Source organism: Gymnoscopelus braueri, assembly GCF_963280865.1.
Source record: "Gymnoscopelus braueri genome assembly, chromosome: 3".
In the NCBI taxonomy this organism is placed as follows: domain Eukaryota; kingdom Metazoa; phylum Chordata; class Actinopteri; order Myctophiformes; family Myctophidae; genus Gymnoscopelus; species Gymnoscopelus braueri.
This window is the reverse complement of record NC_137612.1, coordinates 35,122,752-35,139,661: the sequence shown is the minus strand read 5'-3', so window position 1 is coordinate 35,139,661 and position 16,910 is coordinate 35,122,752. Positions and strand designations below refer to the sequence as shown.

At 42.0% G+C, this 16,910-nt stretch overlaps 1 protein-coding gene across 5 annotated transcripts in view; it reads left to right on the top strand.

The window, feature by feature from the left end:
- Positions 1-16,910, top strand: part of atp2b2 (ATPase plasma membrane Ca2+ transporting 2) — a 232,678-nt gene that overhangs the window by 179,000 nt on the left and 36,768 nt on the right. For all 5 annotated transcript variants that reach the window (XM_080422712.1, XM_080422711.1, XM_080422715.1 and 2 more), the window contains 2 exons: positions 210-424; positions 3,026-3,268. In XM_080422712.1, the coding sequence (XP_080278838.1) occupies positions 210-424; positions 3,026-3,268 (458 nt within the window). The remainder of the gene's footprint in view (positions 1-209; positions 425-3,025; positions 3,269-16,910) is intronic.

Here is a 16,910-nt window from a genome sequence, read left to right as displayed (position 1 = left end):
AAGTTCCCTTCAGACGGCGCGCCTCCGGCGGTGTCCGAAGAGCTGAAAAACGAGTGCACCTTTTTCAATCCGACTAGTTTTTGTACAGTATACGGTATGCCTATCCCTAACCTTAACATCACAGAAACTATGCCTAAACCTAACCGCAAAACCACGCCCACCTGGGCTAATCACCTGAAAAAGATGTTCTTTCCCCCTGTGTGTGTCAGGTCTGCTCATGTCGGCCATCACCGTCATCATCCTGGTCCTGTACTTTGCCGTGGACAACTTCGTGCTACAGAAGCGCCCGTGGATGCCGGAGTGCACGCCTGTCTACATGCAGTACTTTGTCAAGTTCTTCATCATCGGTGTGACTGTGCTGGTGGTGGCGGTGCCAGAGGGCCTGCCGCTGGCTGTCACCATCTCTCTGGCCTATTCTGTCAAGGTAAGGAAGGACAGGCACACACACACACACACACACACACACACACACAAACACACACACATGCACACACATACAGTAAGCACACAATCAGAAGGACAGGTGGACATGTCTTGGGTTTAGCACTAGTAAACATTCACTGTGGCGTGCACATGACGCTTTGAATATGAGGACTGCACACACATATGCACACAATGTAAAAGTACATAATATATTCAATAATAATAATACATACATGTGTATATATAATATGTACAAGTAAAATAGATGTTTATACACATACAGTATACTGTATATAACATGCACACAGCAATGTATGACCACTGTACATACTTTGATATTCTCTTTCTTGCCATGTTTGCTGCTATTCTTTATATTATTATTTCTTTGTTATTGCTTGTTATTTCTGCTACAATGTTGAGGAAACATTTTGTTTGTACTTTGTACAATAACATAATCTCAGAGTACAGTCCATTTGGACTCCGGGTGGTCCCCACACCCGACGTTTAGAACCAGTGACATACAGGTATACTTATTTATATACATTTCCGATATTGGCACTGAATACCAGACGGTGTGTAGGAAGCTGTATGTCTGTAAAGTGTTTTACCTTTTTCGCCAAATCGTATCCAAAAACTAAAGGTAGTCCCCTAAACCTAAAGATGTTTGAGGATTTTCCAGACGTTTTAGGGGTTGGAATTTTTTTTTTTAAATCGCTTATTTAGTCAGCCTGTGGCCATGTTTCCCATTCAACCCGGAAGAAAACCCTACGTCAGGTGCCAGTACTGCTCCCGGTTCGGCTACAATGGGAAACATGGCCACAGGCTGACTAAAGGTAATCCACGGACCCTTTGCCGGTGTTCTACCGCTGCCGGTAGCCAATACAGTAGGACCTCATCTCGGAGATGTATAGCGGAGGGAGAGGTTCGTAATGGGGCTAATCTGCCCTGTGCAATTTTTGTTTACAAAGCCTAAAAGGCAAACAGAAATGTCATTTGTATTCATATGTTCCAATATTCAATGTTCAAACAACACAATTATTTGTTTGAGAATAGGCTCTATGCACAGCAACAATATTGGAAAGACATTGGGCCTCTTCCTTACTTCCTTCACAGGTGTGACCAATGATACTAATTAAGGTTGTGTTCCATTCTGGTCAAACAGAGTCAGGGTGCTGATATTGTGCATGTTGGCTCACGGGAAAGACTCTGCTACACCAGTGGGTCTCAAAGTGTGGTCCAGGGAAAATAAACTTGTCCACCATAGCAACACAGGCTATGCACTTCCAGAACCAAGGAAAGCACCTGGCTGAAACATTTTAGGTTTTGTCCATCACAAGTCTTTCAGTTCTCTCCATCACAGCAACAACTGTGTGTAGGCAAGCCTGGCCCACACAGGCAATGCACATTCATTACCATAGAAAGCACCTGGCAGTGAGTGAAACACAAGAATAGCAGCACATAATTAAATCTAGCACCACACTGGCCCAGGAGCCCACAATAAGCCATTATATTTAAACAGTGTTTATCTTACCGTAGATGTTCTTCTTGGGTTTAAACTTTTTAGCTTGAGCTTGCTGCTTCCAATAAGGCCTTCTGCTTGAGAACGTAGCTGTAGAATTCCTTACAACTGTATTCAAAGTTGGTTTTGACTTGGATTTCACTCTTGATAAGCTCCACAGAGCAATGGTTCCCCTGGTCAGTGCTTTTGGGCACTGATTCTCTCCAGTGACAAGAAGTAGCACTTGATAGCTGCCCAGCTGTCATGTACAGCAGGCCACAGACTCAACCATCTTGTGGTACGTGTCTCTGTACAGCATGATACTCCCCTTCCACAAAGGCAAACACTGCTTTCAAAGCTTCTGTACGGTGTGCAGATACTGAAAAGTGACTGAATAATTTTGTTCTCTACAGAGTCAATGTCAATGTTCAACCTGTCTCCAGCATGCTTTGCACATGCAGTTGTGTATTATGTGGGCCATGCAGTTTGCCTTGATGATGCCTCTGTTGTCTGCCTTTAGCTTCTGGAACACTGAATTATTTCCACCATAGTTTACACTAGCATTAACGGCAGTGTATGCTGAAATCATGTCCAGTTGCAGGCCATTTTCTTCTAACTTGCTTGTAATCTGGCGGTGTATGGTAGCAGATGACTCATCACTATCCTTATAGAAGTCAAGTATCTTGCTTTTCAAACCCAGCTCTGGTGTCCAGTATCTCAGAGACAATGGGAAGAGTTTTGTTGTGCCATGATTAGAAGCATCTGAAGCCACTGAAAAGAATGGAGTGTGGGCTTTTTTGTCACTTGGGAGTTCTTGAACCACTGGTGTTTTAACTCTCTCAAACAACTCTCCACACAGGCAGGTGCAAGTACATCTGTAACTATGGATGCTGCTTTTGTATGGCCACAGGCCATTTTCTTTGCAATATCAGAGTCTGAAAACAACCACCACAGTGGTTACACAGTGGCTGTGTTACACTAAATGTAACAGAGCCAATTTCTTTCCAATATGGCCGCTGTGCATAGAGTCTTTTAATCATCAAGTGAAATTTCATAATCGTGACAACCCTAAGAATGAGCAAACAATTTTTTTTCCCTCAACAGAAAATGATGAAGGACAACAATTTGGTGCGCCACCTGGACGCGTGTGAAACCATGGGCAACGCCACGGCCATCTGCTCCGACAAGACGGGAACACTGACCACCAACCGCATGACGGTGGTGCAGATCTTCATAGGAGATGTCCACCACAAAGCAGTCCCTGACCCCAGCGCCCTGCCACCCAAATCACTGGACATAATGGTCAACTCCATCTCCATCAACAGCGCTTATACCACCAAGATACTGGTAAGATCCTAACTACCTGCCAGAGCCACTGTAGCTGTCCACTCATCACAGAGCTGGGTGATAGACTCCAAATGAATGTCACAATTATTTCAAACTTTTGCCTCGATTCACGATTAATTAATTAATTAATATGAAAAAGTGAAAATAGCAGATCTAATTGAATCTTGTCGATTTGTGGATATATTAAAAATAAATAAATAATATATAAAAACCTCTATTATTTGATCAACCTACATTCATTTTCGGTTAATTGCACAGCTCATCCTGTGTTTGTATTCAATAACTTTAAAATATGTTGCTTCCAGGGGTAGAACCACTCTGTAATGGCACAGTGCATCAAATATATTATTATATTATTTATAGTATCATTTCATATACCGGTACCATACAGTGGCGTCATCTCTCACAAATAGGTTTAGAGGCAGCTGTAGCTTAGTGGGTAGAGAGGCCATCTGGTAATCAGAAGGTCACCAGTCAAAGTGTCCCTGAGTGCTCATCATAACCATCTGAGCAGCCATCAGCTAGGTGAAGCTGAACACTTGATTTCCCCTGCGAGACTAATACGGTAATTAAAAGAAGAAAAAAAGTCCAGGACAGCACTCCCAATAATAATATTATTTAACATCGCACATTCAATATGAACTAATATTATTATGGGAAAGAAGTATTATCCTGGATTTAGTTTATTGTGTGTTTTTTGTAGGATTCAGCACACCGTGTTAAAGTTGCTATTTTACGAAGCAGCGCATATTTCTTTTCACATTATTCATAATCTCTCACATGAAATAGCATTGCTCTCATAATATGCTTTCCTCATTCTTATGTTAATGCTTTAAATGATCTCTTTTCTAACCCACTTTGCGGGTTTTAAGTCTGAAAGAAAGCCTCACCTATAAGACTGTATTAACCTGCGATGAACTCCTTAGTTCTCGTAGCTTTCCTGAAGCACAGACATTTTTGAAAGTTACCTACTTTTTGACACGAGGTACAGCAGGCAGACGGTGTCCTTGGCTGCTGCTTTTTACATTAATTGAGCATTCACTCCAGTCGCCACCTTGAGAACTGTTGTGTAATTGTGCCTTATCTGATATTCAGAGCATGGCAGACAGTAATTGAATCCAATCTGCTTGAGTGCCTGAGATGCTCTCTTGTTTACAGTGAATGCAACAAAATGAGATTTTCTCTAAGCCAATTAAACCTTTGTGCAATCAGAAATGCACACACAAAAGATAGATAGATAGATAGATAGATAGATAGATAGATAGATAGATAGATAGATAGATAGATAGATAGATAGATACTGTAAAGAGACAGACAAAGACTGACCGATTGATTGATTGATTGATTGATTGATTGATTGATTGATTGATTGATTGATTGATTGATTGATTGATTGATTGATTGATTGATTGATTGATTGATTGATCGATTGATCGATTGATTAGTAGACAGATGAAGGAAATAAATAAAGTTGTTCATCATTACAGGAAAATACTGCACGCGCGCACAGCCCACACACACACACACACACACACACACACACACACACACACACACACACACACACACACACACACACACACACACACACACACACACACACACACACACACACACACACACTCACACTCATACACCATCTGTGTGTCTGTCTGTCACTATAGTAATCCCATGTAGAGTCTATTCATTGATGGTTGATCAACTGATAAATGTCCTTCTGGAAGGTGCATAGGGAGTGATTGAAGCAGGCATGACATCTGTGGCAGCACCATGTCACAGTCTTCGCTTCCTTCTCCTCCAGGCAAGATCACAGTCTTAACCAATGGGCTGCCAAGATGGAGTGCCACGCTTTTGTGCACCTTGGTTCCTGTGACATGACCAGTGTTGCCTTGTCTGCTTATTATAAGCAAATTTGGGCTTGTATCTCTGTGAAGTCACTTGTAAATATTGGTAGTTGCGGGTTGCGGTTTGTTGGGCTTGTTTTTAAAGTATAGAACTTATTTGGGCTTGCTTCCAAATGTTGTTTAAACCAATGGCTTTTCATGTCAAAGAACCCCAAATTAATATGTATGTCACCAGGACCCCGATCTGAAAATATTTTGTACCAGGGACCCCCATACAAGATTTGTGTGTGTTAAAAATATTCCACACTTTTTTTTCCAGATTTGTTTTGAAAATTGCAGATCTACAAGCCCCCTAACGAGTCACATCGCTTTCAAATAGCCAATGTATATAGGTTTGAAGTTCTCATGTGGCCTAGTTGCTTCCTTTGGGCTTGTTCTTATAGACCTGGTTGCTTTTTTCTCTCGCAAAATCTGGCAACGCTGGAACAACCACAGGCCATCAGGGCACAGCTAATTTGCTAGCGTTGCCAGCAGTCTTGCATGCATCAAAAGCTTAATACACACAGAATAATTATGGTTCTTTAAAAGGCTATAATATAGCCTAACCTGGAACCATATTATGGTTCCTCAAAGAACCATCACCTACTAAAGAACCATTTTATTTAGTCAATGGTCATCATGGTGCGAGAGATAACCATTTTTTTTGTTGTCAAAGTTCATTGAGGAACCGGAAATCAATAAGGGTTTAAGTTGTTAAGGGTTCTTTATAGAACTATTCAAATAAATGTCTCTTTAAAGAACCACGGTTCTTTCTTTTGAACCAAAAATGGTTCTTCTATGGCATCGCTCTGAAGAACCAGTTCCGGTTCCAGTTGGCACCTTTATTTGTCTGTGTGTACATGCAGTATGCAGTATGCACTGTGCAGTAATGTCTATAATTAGGTTTACAGTTACACTTCTGACAGCACAGAAATATTCAATATGTTGCCTTATCTCATACTGACATGCACACACGTGCACGCACGCACACATGCACGTGCACTAGAGATGCGCGGATGGGTTTTTTTGTCACCCAAATCCGCGTTAACAAGTTCATTATCCATCCGCCATCCACCCGCGGTACTTATATCATCCTATTTATAGATCCGCACCAACCGCACCAAATAATTGTTATTTTCCTGATGTTAGTTTTCTTATAAACAGTGTTACTCACCACTGTCGCGATGCAGTGACTGTATACAATCCACAACCATGGTAACAACAAGCGAACGTCTTCATTAAGTTACTTTCGCTTTCAACCACTTTGTTGCCATGTCGGCTTTTTATAAGCGACTTTTAATATAATAAACTTTATTTATATAGCACCCTTCATGACATAAATGCAGCTCAAAGTGCTTTACAGAAAAAGAAAGAAAAAGTGAAAACAAAACACAGAGCAAAAACAATGCTCTGTGTTGCGACTTTTGGGCTTGTTTGGCACTTGTTTTGGGCTTGTTTTCATAGACCTGGCTACTTATTTCTCTCGCAACCTGGCAACACTGGCTGCCCGCAAAGCAACATGTCGTGAGCGGCTATTTTGTGCCTGGTGTAAAATGACGTAATATTAAAATACTACAAACGCACACACGGTGAAATGTAGTGCTTTTTAAAAGCTATTATAGGCCTATAGATTGATATCATTAATTTAATTCCCGCATTATTTCACCCGCGGTTTATCCAATATGAATTAATAATTATATTTGATTGACCCAAATCCACCCAAACTGCGGTTAACTGCGGCAACCGCGGCTAAAACCGCGATCCGCGCATCTCTAACGTGCACTGATCACACACACAATCTAAAATATGTGGTAGGTGTGAACGGGAAGAAAATCTCCCCCTACGAACAATGACTTCATTGACATCATTTCAGTTGAGATCTACACATGTCCTTTTAAATAGCTTTGGAGTTATTTTTAAAGATCAGCAGTTGCAAGCATTTGCATTCTTTGTTTTATAGACGTACTAACATAACATACCTCAAACCACTCCAGAGAGCAACATTTAAAAAACAGCAACTTCTTCTTCTATTTCCCTCCCCCCTTTTTTTCGAGACTGATTCGCTCCGTTGAGCAGCCTTTTTTTTCCACTTCGCTTGTCAGTCTGGTCGTCAGGGCCGGATACAGAAATTATTAACTGGGGGGGCATTAATAAATGCTGGGGGGGCGGCTTCCTCGGCGCCGCGCGCAGCGCGGCGGCAAAAATTTTTTTTGGGGGGCCCAAAACCATTTGGGGGGTTTTCGGGGGCCCCAAACGGTTCTGCTTCATTTTTCTGTGTGTGGGTTTTGCGAGCAGTCGGCCCGTCACAGTCCCCCCACCCCCCCGCTTCGGAGAGACACTAAGCGGTGCGTGTTCAGGTGGGTCTAAAATGCTGCCCACGGTGCCCACTTACAGTCTATGGTGCCCACCCAATCAAAATAAATAAATGTTACATAAATATTTTATGATAAAAAAAAAATTGGCAAAAAAATAAAAAAATCTTTTTTTTTTTTTTTTTTTTTTTTTACCCAAATTTTGATTGGGTGGGCAGGATGCACGTTTGGGTGGGCACTGCCCACCCCTGCCCCCCCCTAGAACCGGCCCTGCTGGTCGTCTCCAGAACTCGCTCCGTTTACGAACGTCACCTCTTACGTAGGCATGCCATTGCTGATTGGATAGTGCTCAACGAATCACAGTAAGAAGGGAAGTGGCTTGAATTTGACATTGGAAGGCTCTGATTCACCCCGCCCACAGACCATTACATTGGAAGGCTCTGGTCCTGCCCCTTCCACAGACCAATAAGAGTCCGCGGCGCCTGGGCGTCCGTGACCACTCCCTTTCACATAGCAAGACGGCCAGACTGACAAGTGAAGTGAAGAAGAAAAAAAAAGTCAGCGGAACGGAACGAATCAGTCTGGGTTCCAGGCTACTTCTACTGGGACATCAAAGTTCAAATCTTGTGGGTTGATTACACTTGCCTTTCCCCAGAGCGTTTCCCTGTCCAGCCTGAACTTCCTGATAGTGCTACAGTATTGCAGAGCGTCTCCCTGGAAGGATGCTGCTCTCCATTACGTCAGACCATTGTGCCCTCAGAGCTGCTGAGCTAGACAGGAAAGAAAGCCCCTTCAGACCACAGCTTAGACTTCTGCTGGAGGATTAAATCTTCACTGTCGGGCAGAAACCTTGTATCTCCATATTTCAACTTTTTATGTATTTTTCATAAATTGATGCCCTAGTTCATCATACAAGTGTGTTGCACATAAGTAGTGAAAATAGCAGATCTACAAGCTCACAATGCGACGCTTTGTGAGCTTGTAGATCGGCTATTTTCACTATTTTAGAAATGTTAAAATAATAATAAAAAAGGAACGGTTTTGGACATACAAGCCTTACACCTGACAGCAACGAAATGGCAAATTTGAGACTTTTTAAAATCTCTTCATTCATAAGAGAAGTTACTGTGTGTTATAAACTACAGTATATGAGAAAATGAGAAAAAATAACAGCTATACTTTTACCCTATGTGCACCTTCAGCACCATGGACAGCTCAATGTAGAAGCTATCCAAACCAACCCCTTAATTCATAACTACTACACAATTAATGGACTGAAACAATTATATTTTTTAGAAGAAAGGAGAGTCTACCGTCACGCCTCAGCCAAATGTAGGCAAGCCTGGTGCATCACAGGAGTAGGACTCACAGCATATGTAGAGAAGACACTGGTGCAGCGCGGACAGATGAAGCCTGTTTTATTAAGGTGCAAAGTACAAAAAAGTATTGACTGACGTTTCGATGCTACTGCATCTTCCTCAGAGTCATGGCTTCAACTGTCCGAGCTTTGCTCCAGTGTCTTCCCTACATAAATGATATGTTTTACTTTAGAATGAGGAGAACTCTGCTATTTTACAATTGAATTGAAACCTTGAATGGATATTGTTTTTAACAATAAAATGTAATGTTGTCCAATCTGTATGGTAGAGTATGTTAATACAATATAACTTTTACAATTGGGGTAGGCTCGCATAGCCAGACCTTTCACAACTCCGCCCACTCCGCTTGAGAAGGGCAGAAAGTAGGCGGAGCTGTGGAGCGGCTGGCTATGCAAGACTACAATTGGGGTGGTTGTATTTTGTCTCCCTGCTCTTCTATTGAGACATTTAGATCGTGTCAATGGTCATGTCTCACCTAGACACAGGATCTAACCACACGTTTTTTTTTTAATATATATTTTTTGCCTTGTTCTGCCTTTATTGATAGTAGGCTGATCTGACACCAGTTTTGACATGATGGTCAAGATTCAGATTTATCCCCTGACCAAGCAGGCAGGCTCTATTAGCTCAATGGTAAACATTTCAGCACTTGCGCAGGAAACCAGGTTCAAATCCGGGGTAAATCATGCTTTGAGACATTCTAAACGCTAGTTGTTTTTCTTTTTATTTCTGCACTGTTGGCCTGGTTGGATCTTTCAACTGTAAATAATTGCTCATAGAGATTATTTTATTTATTATTTAAAGTAATGTATTATTTAGAATACCAGCTCAGTGGCGTTGTGGTTAGGCTATCTGTACTCACATCGGGAGGTCAGCGTTCAATCCTCGGTCAGCGTTCAATCCTCGGTCAGCGTTCAATCCTCGGTCAAGTCTTACCAAAGACTATAGAAATGGTACCCAATGCCTCCCTGCTTGGCATTCAGCATAAAGCGTTGGATTGAGGGTATTTATCTAACCTTTAGTCCCTGTGACACACTAGCATCATGTCCAGGGGGTGTACGTGTACATCAAGCTGCCTCATGCTATGGAAACAGGAGATATGATCCTAAGCTATGAACCACATGGCCACTTTTACCCAACAAATGAATAATGGTGGATTGACTCCACCTAAATTCAATTTGATTCATACAATTATGAAAAAAATATAAAAACGTGTATTTATGTGAGTTCTGATAGGGGGGTAAAATTGTAACATTTAGTTCAACACGTCCCGAATAATTCTATTGTGTACCTTCATCAGTCTGAAAAATTAGAACACTAACAGCTGCTCTCCTTTTTCCTTTTAGAATAAGAATTGTAATTAAATGTAACAATGGGGCTTTTGTGCTCACTAATCTCTGGCCAGATCCCCATTCCAGAGTCCATTGCATTTGAATAGCTGCAGCTCAAGGTGAGAAATAACTCCTTTTGTTTTCTGCTACAGGCAGGCAAATCTCCATTGTAACGCCTCGCTTCCTGCCGCCTTCTTTCATGGAAATTAAGAAGAAATGTGATGCTTTCGTTGAACTTGATCTTGCGGTTAATTAATTTCTATTTAGACTTGACGTGACAGACGGAGCAATTAATTCATTTTGTGACGTTACTGTATGATTGTAAGAAAGACGGACTTTACGCGATCAGTTGAAGTGATGAGATCATTGACAGTGATAGTCCTGACTTGATATACATGCAAATCCTTTCATATTTACATGCTGATTTCAGCTCTGAATATTATATCCATGACCGGTAAAGCATCAGTGTCATTTTAAGATTTATTTGGCTATTCAAAAATAGCAGATCTACAAGCTCAAAATGTTTCAAAAATAGCCAAAGAAATCTAAAATGACACAGATGCGTTCCCGGATTCCCGGTTTAAGTGAGTGTTGGACAAGAAGATTCTGAATCTGTGTTTAACCCTGTATTCTGTTTGTAGTTGACCAGAGTCCCCCAGGGGTCCATACTAGGCCCCCTCCTCTTTTCCCTCTACACCAAATATCTCCCCACAACGCATCGTAACGTGGCACGTTGGCATCGGACCCGAAACATCTGTCATCAGTCGGGCTCCAGTAGACAGCAAAGCATTCGGTGAACAATATTCACCCAGCACAGACCTCCTCTCAACCCCAATCCCTCAGAGCCCCTCCAGTGCTACAGAGTGCTGGCTGGTGTAGTCTTATATAAGAGTCCCGTCCTGTGGGATGCCAGGATGGCTGCTGTAGTGTATGATGGCCATCACACAAAGGGACAAAGGCAGGCTTTGATATCCATATCAGTATCCCCCCCTGCTGCCTCTCTGGCTCCATAATACACTGGCTGCTATAGCTGTGCTGCTTCTGTCTGCATGTACAGATGCTATAGAAGTGGTGTGCAAGTCTCAAGGGGAGAAAGAACAAAATGTACCCCATTCACATTCTTATACACAGTGTGAACACACAGACGCACACGCGTGTGCGCTCGCACACACACACACACACACACACACACACACACACACACACACACACACACACACACACACACACACACACACACACACACACACACACACACACACACACACACACACACACACACACACACACACACACACACACAAACATAAAAATTGGACGTGTATGCGCAGAGTGCATGTGCACAGTATGATGTTGTGGTTCCTACTGTACATATCATTGCTGTCTGGCGGTGTATCTATAACTTTTTTTTTTAAATCCCCCTGTAAATTAATGCCCTACTTCATCATACAAGAGTGGTGAAAATAGCAACCTACAAGCTTGTAGATAGGCTATTTTCACTATTTACAAATATAAAAAAATATATATAATAAAAAAGAAAGGAATGGTTTTAGACATACAAGGTTTCACAGTGACAGAGACGATATGCATTATATAGTATAATTATACACAGTTCCAGTGCCAGACTACGATCAGCAGGGGGTCATACATTTTTCATGGCGGAAACATCCCTAGATGGGCTCTAATACAATATGTCACATAGCCCATAAAACGCAATCATGCACCGCAAAACAATTATGTGAAATTACAAACAATAAGTAAAATTAAACAATCAAAGCCTTAGCTGACAAGTCCAGGCACCAAGCACTTATTATGCCTATTAGTACTTACTTCAAACTTAAACACATAATCCTAAAGAAATGTGTCATCCATACAGAAAAGACACAGAGATGGCATCGCATTAATGTAAATTGTCGCCACCTCCATTGTGGGAGGAACAGTAAGAAGAGGAAAAGGTCCTTAGCACTCATCCAAATTTACAGCACAGTTCAACCCTGACACAACAACAATAATTAGGCTAATGCATTTTGCCAGTGCATAATTATCAACTAAAATACAATATGCCTATATGTATGTTTTATTTATTCAGTTCAGTCACCATCATTAGCCTAGAGCTGAAGGCGGTGGTTGTGACCTGCATGAAACGTCCAGAGAACGTGTCCTTCCTTTTGGCACATTATGCTCTGAACCTCTGTCTCTCCCCAGAACGGCATTAAAGCAAATCAGACTCTGCACTAATTGTATGCGCATTAGTCTGTTTTTTAACCTATGAATTCATTTGGAAATGTATATATAACTAGACCGGTGCTCATTGGGCACTGGCCTACTCAGGAACAGTGTAAGGGATGCGCACGGCGAGTTTGTAGTCGGACGGTCCCATACTGTATTTGGGCGTGCACATATATGGGCATAGCGGTCGGAACGGCGGTTCTGGACAACCGGATCCCCACACACACTGGACATGTATGCAAAGAGTGCATGTGTATGTTGTTGTGGTTATAAACAAACACATACTCACAGTTATACGCCTATAATGCATATATATATACATACATCCACACACACACACACACACACACACACACACACACACACACACACACACACACACACACACACACACACACACACACACACACACACACACACACACAAACAAACAAACAAACAAACAAACAAACAAACAAACAAACAAACAAACAAACAAACAAACAAACAAACAAACAAACAAACAAACAAACAAACAAACAAACACACGTGCGCATGCACGCACACGAGTTCCACAGTATATGTGATAAGTTGATAGTGTATTCTAGAAGCAAAAACACATGCAGGGATTCACCCACGTACTGTACACGTATGCATGCACCCATACACACACACACACACGCACACATGCACACGCACACGCACACGCACACGCACACGCACACGCACACGCACACGCACACGCACACTGACACACACACACACACACACACACTCACACACACACACACATACACTAGGGCATTCACAATTAATGATTTTTACTAGTCGACTCATTTGACCAAGTAGTAGTCGACTAGTCGACTAGTCGAAATTTACATGAAAAAAAAAGTACATTTTTTTTTTATTTATTTATTTTTTGGGGGGGGGCTATTGTTTTAATGCCATCCTACTACTATATTACTATTATTATTATCCTCCTGCCCTTATTTTTATGGCGTTTTAAGGGAAGCGCTTCTGGCACAGCAGTACAGCACCACAGCAGCGTCTCCAAGGATCCCCATTGCCCAATAATAGGCTTTTATTGGGCATACTTTTGACCCCCTTTTGATAAAAAATAAAGTCAGGAGGATTATAATAATAGTAAGATGGGCCATTACTATGGCATTAAAAAAAAAAAAAAAAAAACCTTTTCCAACTATTCGACTAGTACCAACAGAGTCGACTAGTGGTTATACTAGTCGACTAGTCGACTAGTTGGTGAAAGCCCTAACACACACACACACACACACACACACACACACACACACACACACACACACACACACACAAAAACACAGTTATACAGGTTTTTTTTTGTTGATTGATACTTTATTAGTCAGAAATGTAAGCAGCACGTGGTACAGTAAGCCATTAAGGCTAAAAGGATAACACAACAAAGTCCTGGGGACTTGTTTGATTGTTTACTTACTTCCACAGTAGAAGTGATATGTTGACAATTGACATATTACATAATATGCAGAGATTCACCCACGCACACGTATGTATGCATGCATGGATGGATGAACGCACACACACACACACACACACACACACACACACACACACACACACACACACACACACACACACACACACACACACACACACACACACACACACACACACACACACACACACACACACACACACACACACACACACAGCACAACACGTGCCCATTGAACGCCATTCTCACTCTCTGCCATAGCCATACTGACACCGAGGGTGATGGTGTGTGGATCACATGCTTGTACGTGCGCTCTCAGCACCACTCAGTCCCATGTTGCCTCCACCACCTGCTCAGGTCATCACCCCTGTCAGGCACACACACACACACACACACACACACACACACACACACACACACACACACACACACACACACACACACACACACACACACACACACACACACACACACACACATACACACGCTGTATACACAAACATACCTGCACAGAAACATGTGGGTGGTTGACTTGTAGAACTAAAGGAGGTATATGAAGAATCAGATCAATTTGTGGTGATCTACTGTACATTGCATAAAGATATCAGCGCAGAGGCAATGGAAAATGCCACTGAGTGGCTTTTCATTTGTAATGATAATGAGCTGTGTTCTGTAGACTGTTTCTGGACCACTTCATCCATTTTCAATCTCATATAATTGGTCCTCAATGATGCTCATGATAATATGGCACCATTTTTGTCTACGTGGTCTGTGTCTCAGAGGAGGGCTGTGGACAGTTCAGCCACCCGCCTGCAGTGACATCATCTGTAGGCAGGTTTGGTCATTTCAAACAAGATTAACATTTTTTAATTTGACTTTTTATTAAAGCGAGAACAATGGCTTCTATTATAGCATGCTAACTTTCCTGGAAGAGAAAGCCTGCAGATTATGTTAGCTTGGATTCCCTATCAATGGTGTCACTGGTAGGTCCAGAGCCCTCCTATGAGACACAAACCGAATAGATTTTTTAAATTTATTTTTTTAACATATTATCATCATTAGCATTAGATTAGTGAGGACCAATTATATACAATTATATTATATTATATTATTATATTATATTGTATATATGTAAGGATAGGTTGAAAATTGCTTCTGTGTTTTGGTCATAGATGCTGGGTGCACAAATTCAACTTAAAGTAATACTAGGTAACTTTAAAGTAATACTAGATAACTTTAAAAAGTTAAATTGTATATATTTTGTGAGTGGCAAATGTTTCACAACACCCACTCCATGAATTTCACCCCCGAAAGCCTTTTATAAACATATTTTCTATTGAAAGTTGACAGGGATCGTGTTTCCCGCGAAAATGACGTCATCCAGGCCGGAAAACAGAAACGGAAATGCACCGGTTTCCTGTTTGGCCAGGAACTACCACACCGGTTTCCTGTTTGGCCAGGAACTACCGCGCTAATAACAACAAGGAATCTCACGCTGTTTTTAAGACATTATAGGATTTGAAGATGGGAAAACAACAGCAAAAGAAAACACAGCTCACGGTAACTAATGCTCCACTGGCTAAGAGAAACGATCCGTAGATAGTATAAAACGATTAAAAGAACGCTTTTTGAAACGCTTCCGTCTTCCGGTGAAAACACATGGAATTCTGAGTAATGCAGGAATAAACGAAAGACCTGCACTGACGGTAATGACCAGCAGAGGTTGCTAATTTTTTTTATTTGTGGACCTGCCTTGTATTACTTTAACTCAACTTTATTGTCACATCACAGGTTTAAAAAGTAGGTGAAATTCTTCGTTATACAGTACAAGCTCTATCATTGCAGTCTCAAGAAAGGTGCAGGGCAAGAAATGAAACTGAAAGAACAGGTTAGATGTCAATACGGTCTGTCTGAAATACCAGGATCTGTGCCTGCATGTGTGCGTGTGTGCTCTTTTTGCAGTTTTCTGATCTGGTGTAGAGCTAACCTCTCAAGACAGATTCTGCAACAGCAGAATCTGTCAGCACTACTGCCTTAAACATGTAATGTTGTTGTTAGTAGGAATAAACACAGAATCACTTGGAAGGAAGTTTGACTGAAAGGGGGTAGAGCCAAACCAGAGTTCCTGTTTAACACAAAAAAGAGGTCGTACTCCCAGAGGCAAAAACAAACTTTTTTTAACGAATGGGTTCCCAGATGGTTGTAGAGCAGAAATAACTTTGCGTCAACAGGCGAGCAGAAAAAGAGCAGAAACCAAGAGCTCTTGTACTCCTCCAAAATGATTGTTTGGTGTATCCTTTTATTCCAACTTGTAGCGAGTGACTGGCAAATCTAGACTACTGGATTCAGCATTTATGTGGTTAACAAAAACAAAGCGGCACCAACCGAATATATACCCGGACGCAGCTTTGTAGAATTCTAGAGTAGGTGGCTTTGTGGCCGACGTGACGTGACGTTACCACAGAGCAAAGTCTACGGTGGAGAGCCAAATGGTGAAGATGACAGGGAAATACAGTATAGGTAAATAGAGGGGAGAGGATCAAAGAGAACCGAAGGGGTTAAAAAGGAGACAGAGTGATGAGCAATGGAGAGAAGACACCACACTCGCGTGACAAGTGGCCTCATCATTTGATAACCGGAAGACTGACAGCCAGCCTCCAGGCTGAAGCCCGGTCATTACTGTCCCTCAGCAAGCCTCCCAGGCTGCCACAGTCATGTTGAGCTGTAGGACATCACGCATCACTCCTACATGCAGAGACGTTGGGGAGAGGGAAGACGAGGACAAGCCTGGATGATCCAATAGTGAGAAAGAGAAAGGGGGAGGGGGGTGTTCGATAGAAGAGAGGGTGACACAAGGAGGGAGGTGATTCGAAGAGCGTGAGGGATCAGAGATGCAACTAGAGGGAAGAAGGGAGAGGAAAGCACCGCTCACAACGAGCACCATAAGTGTACCGATAACTATAAAAATGTCGTCTTAAAGTGGATGGTAGAGTCCGCACCACAGCTATAACGTCAGCGATGGTGGTGAACAGTATCGCTT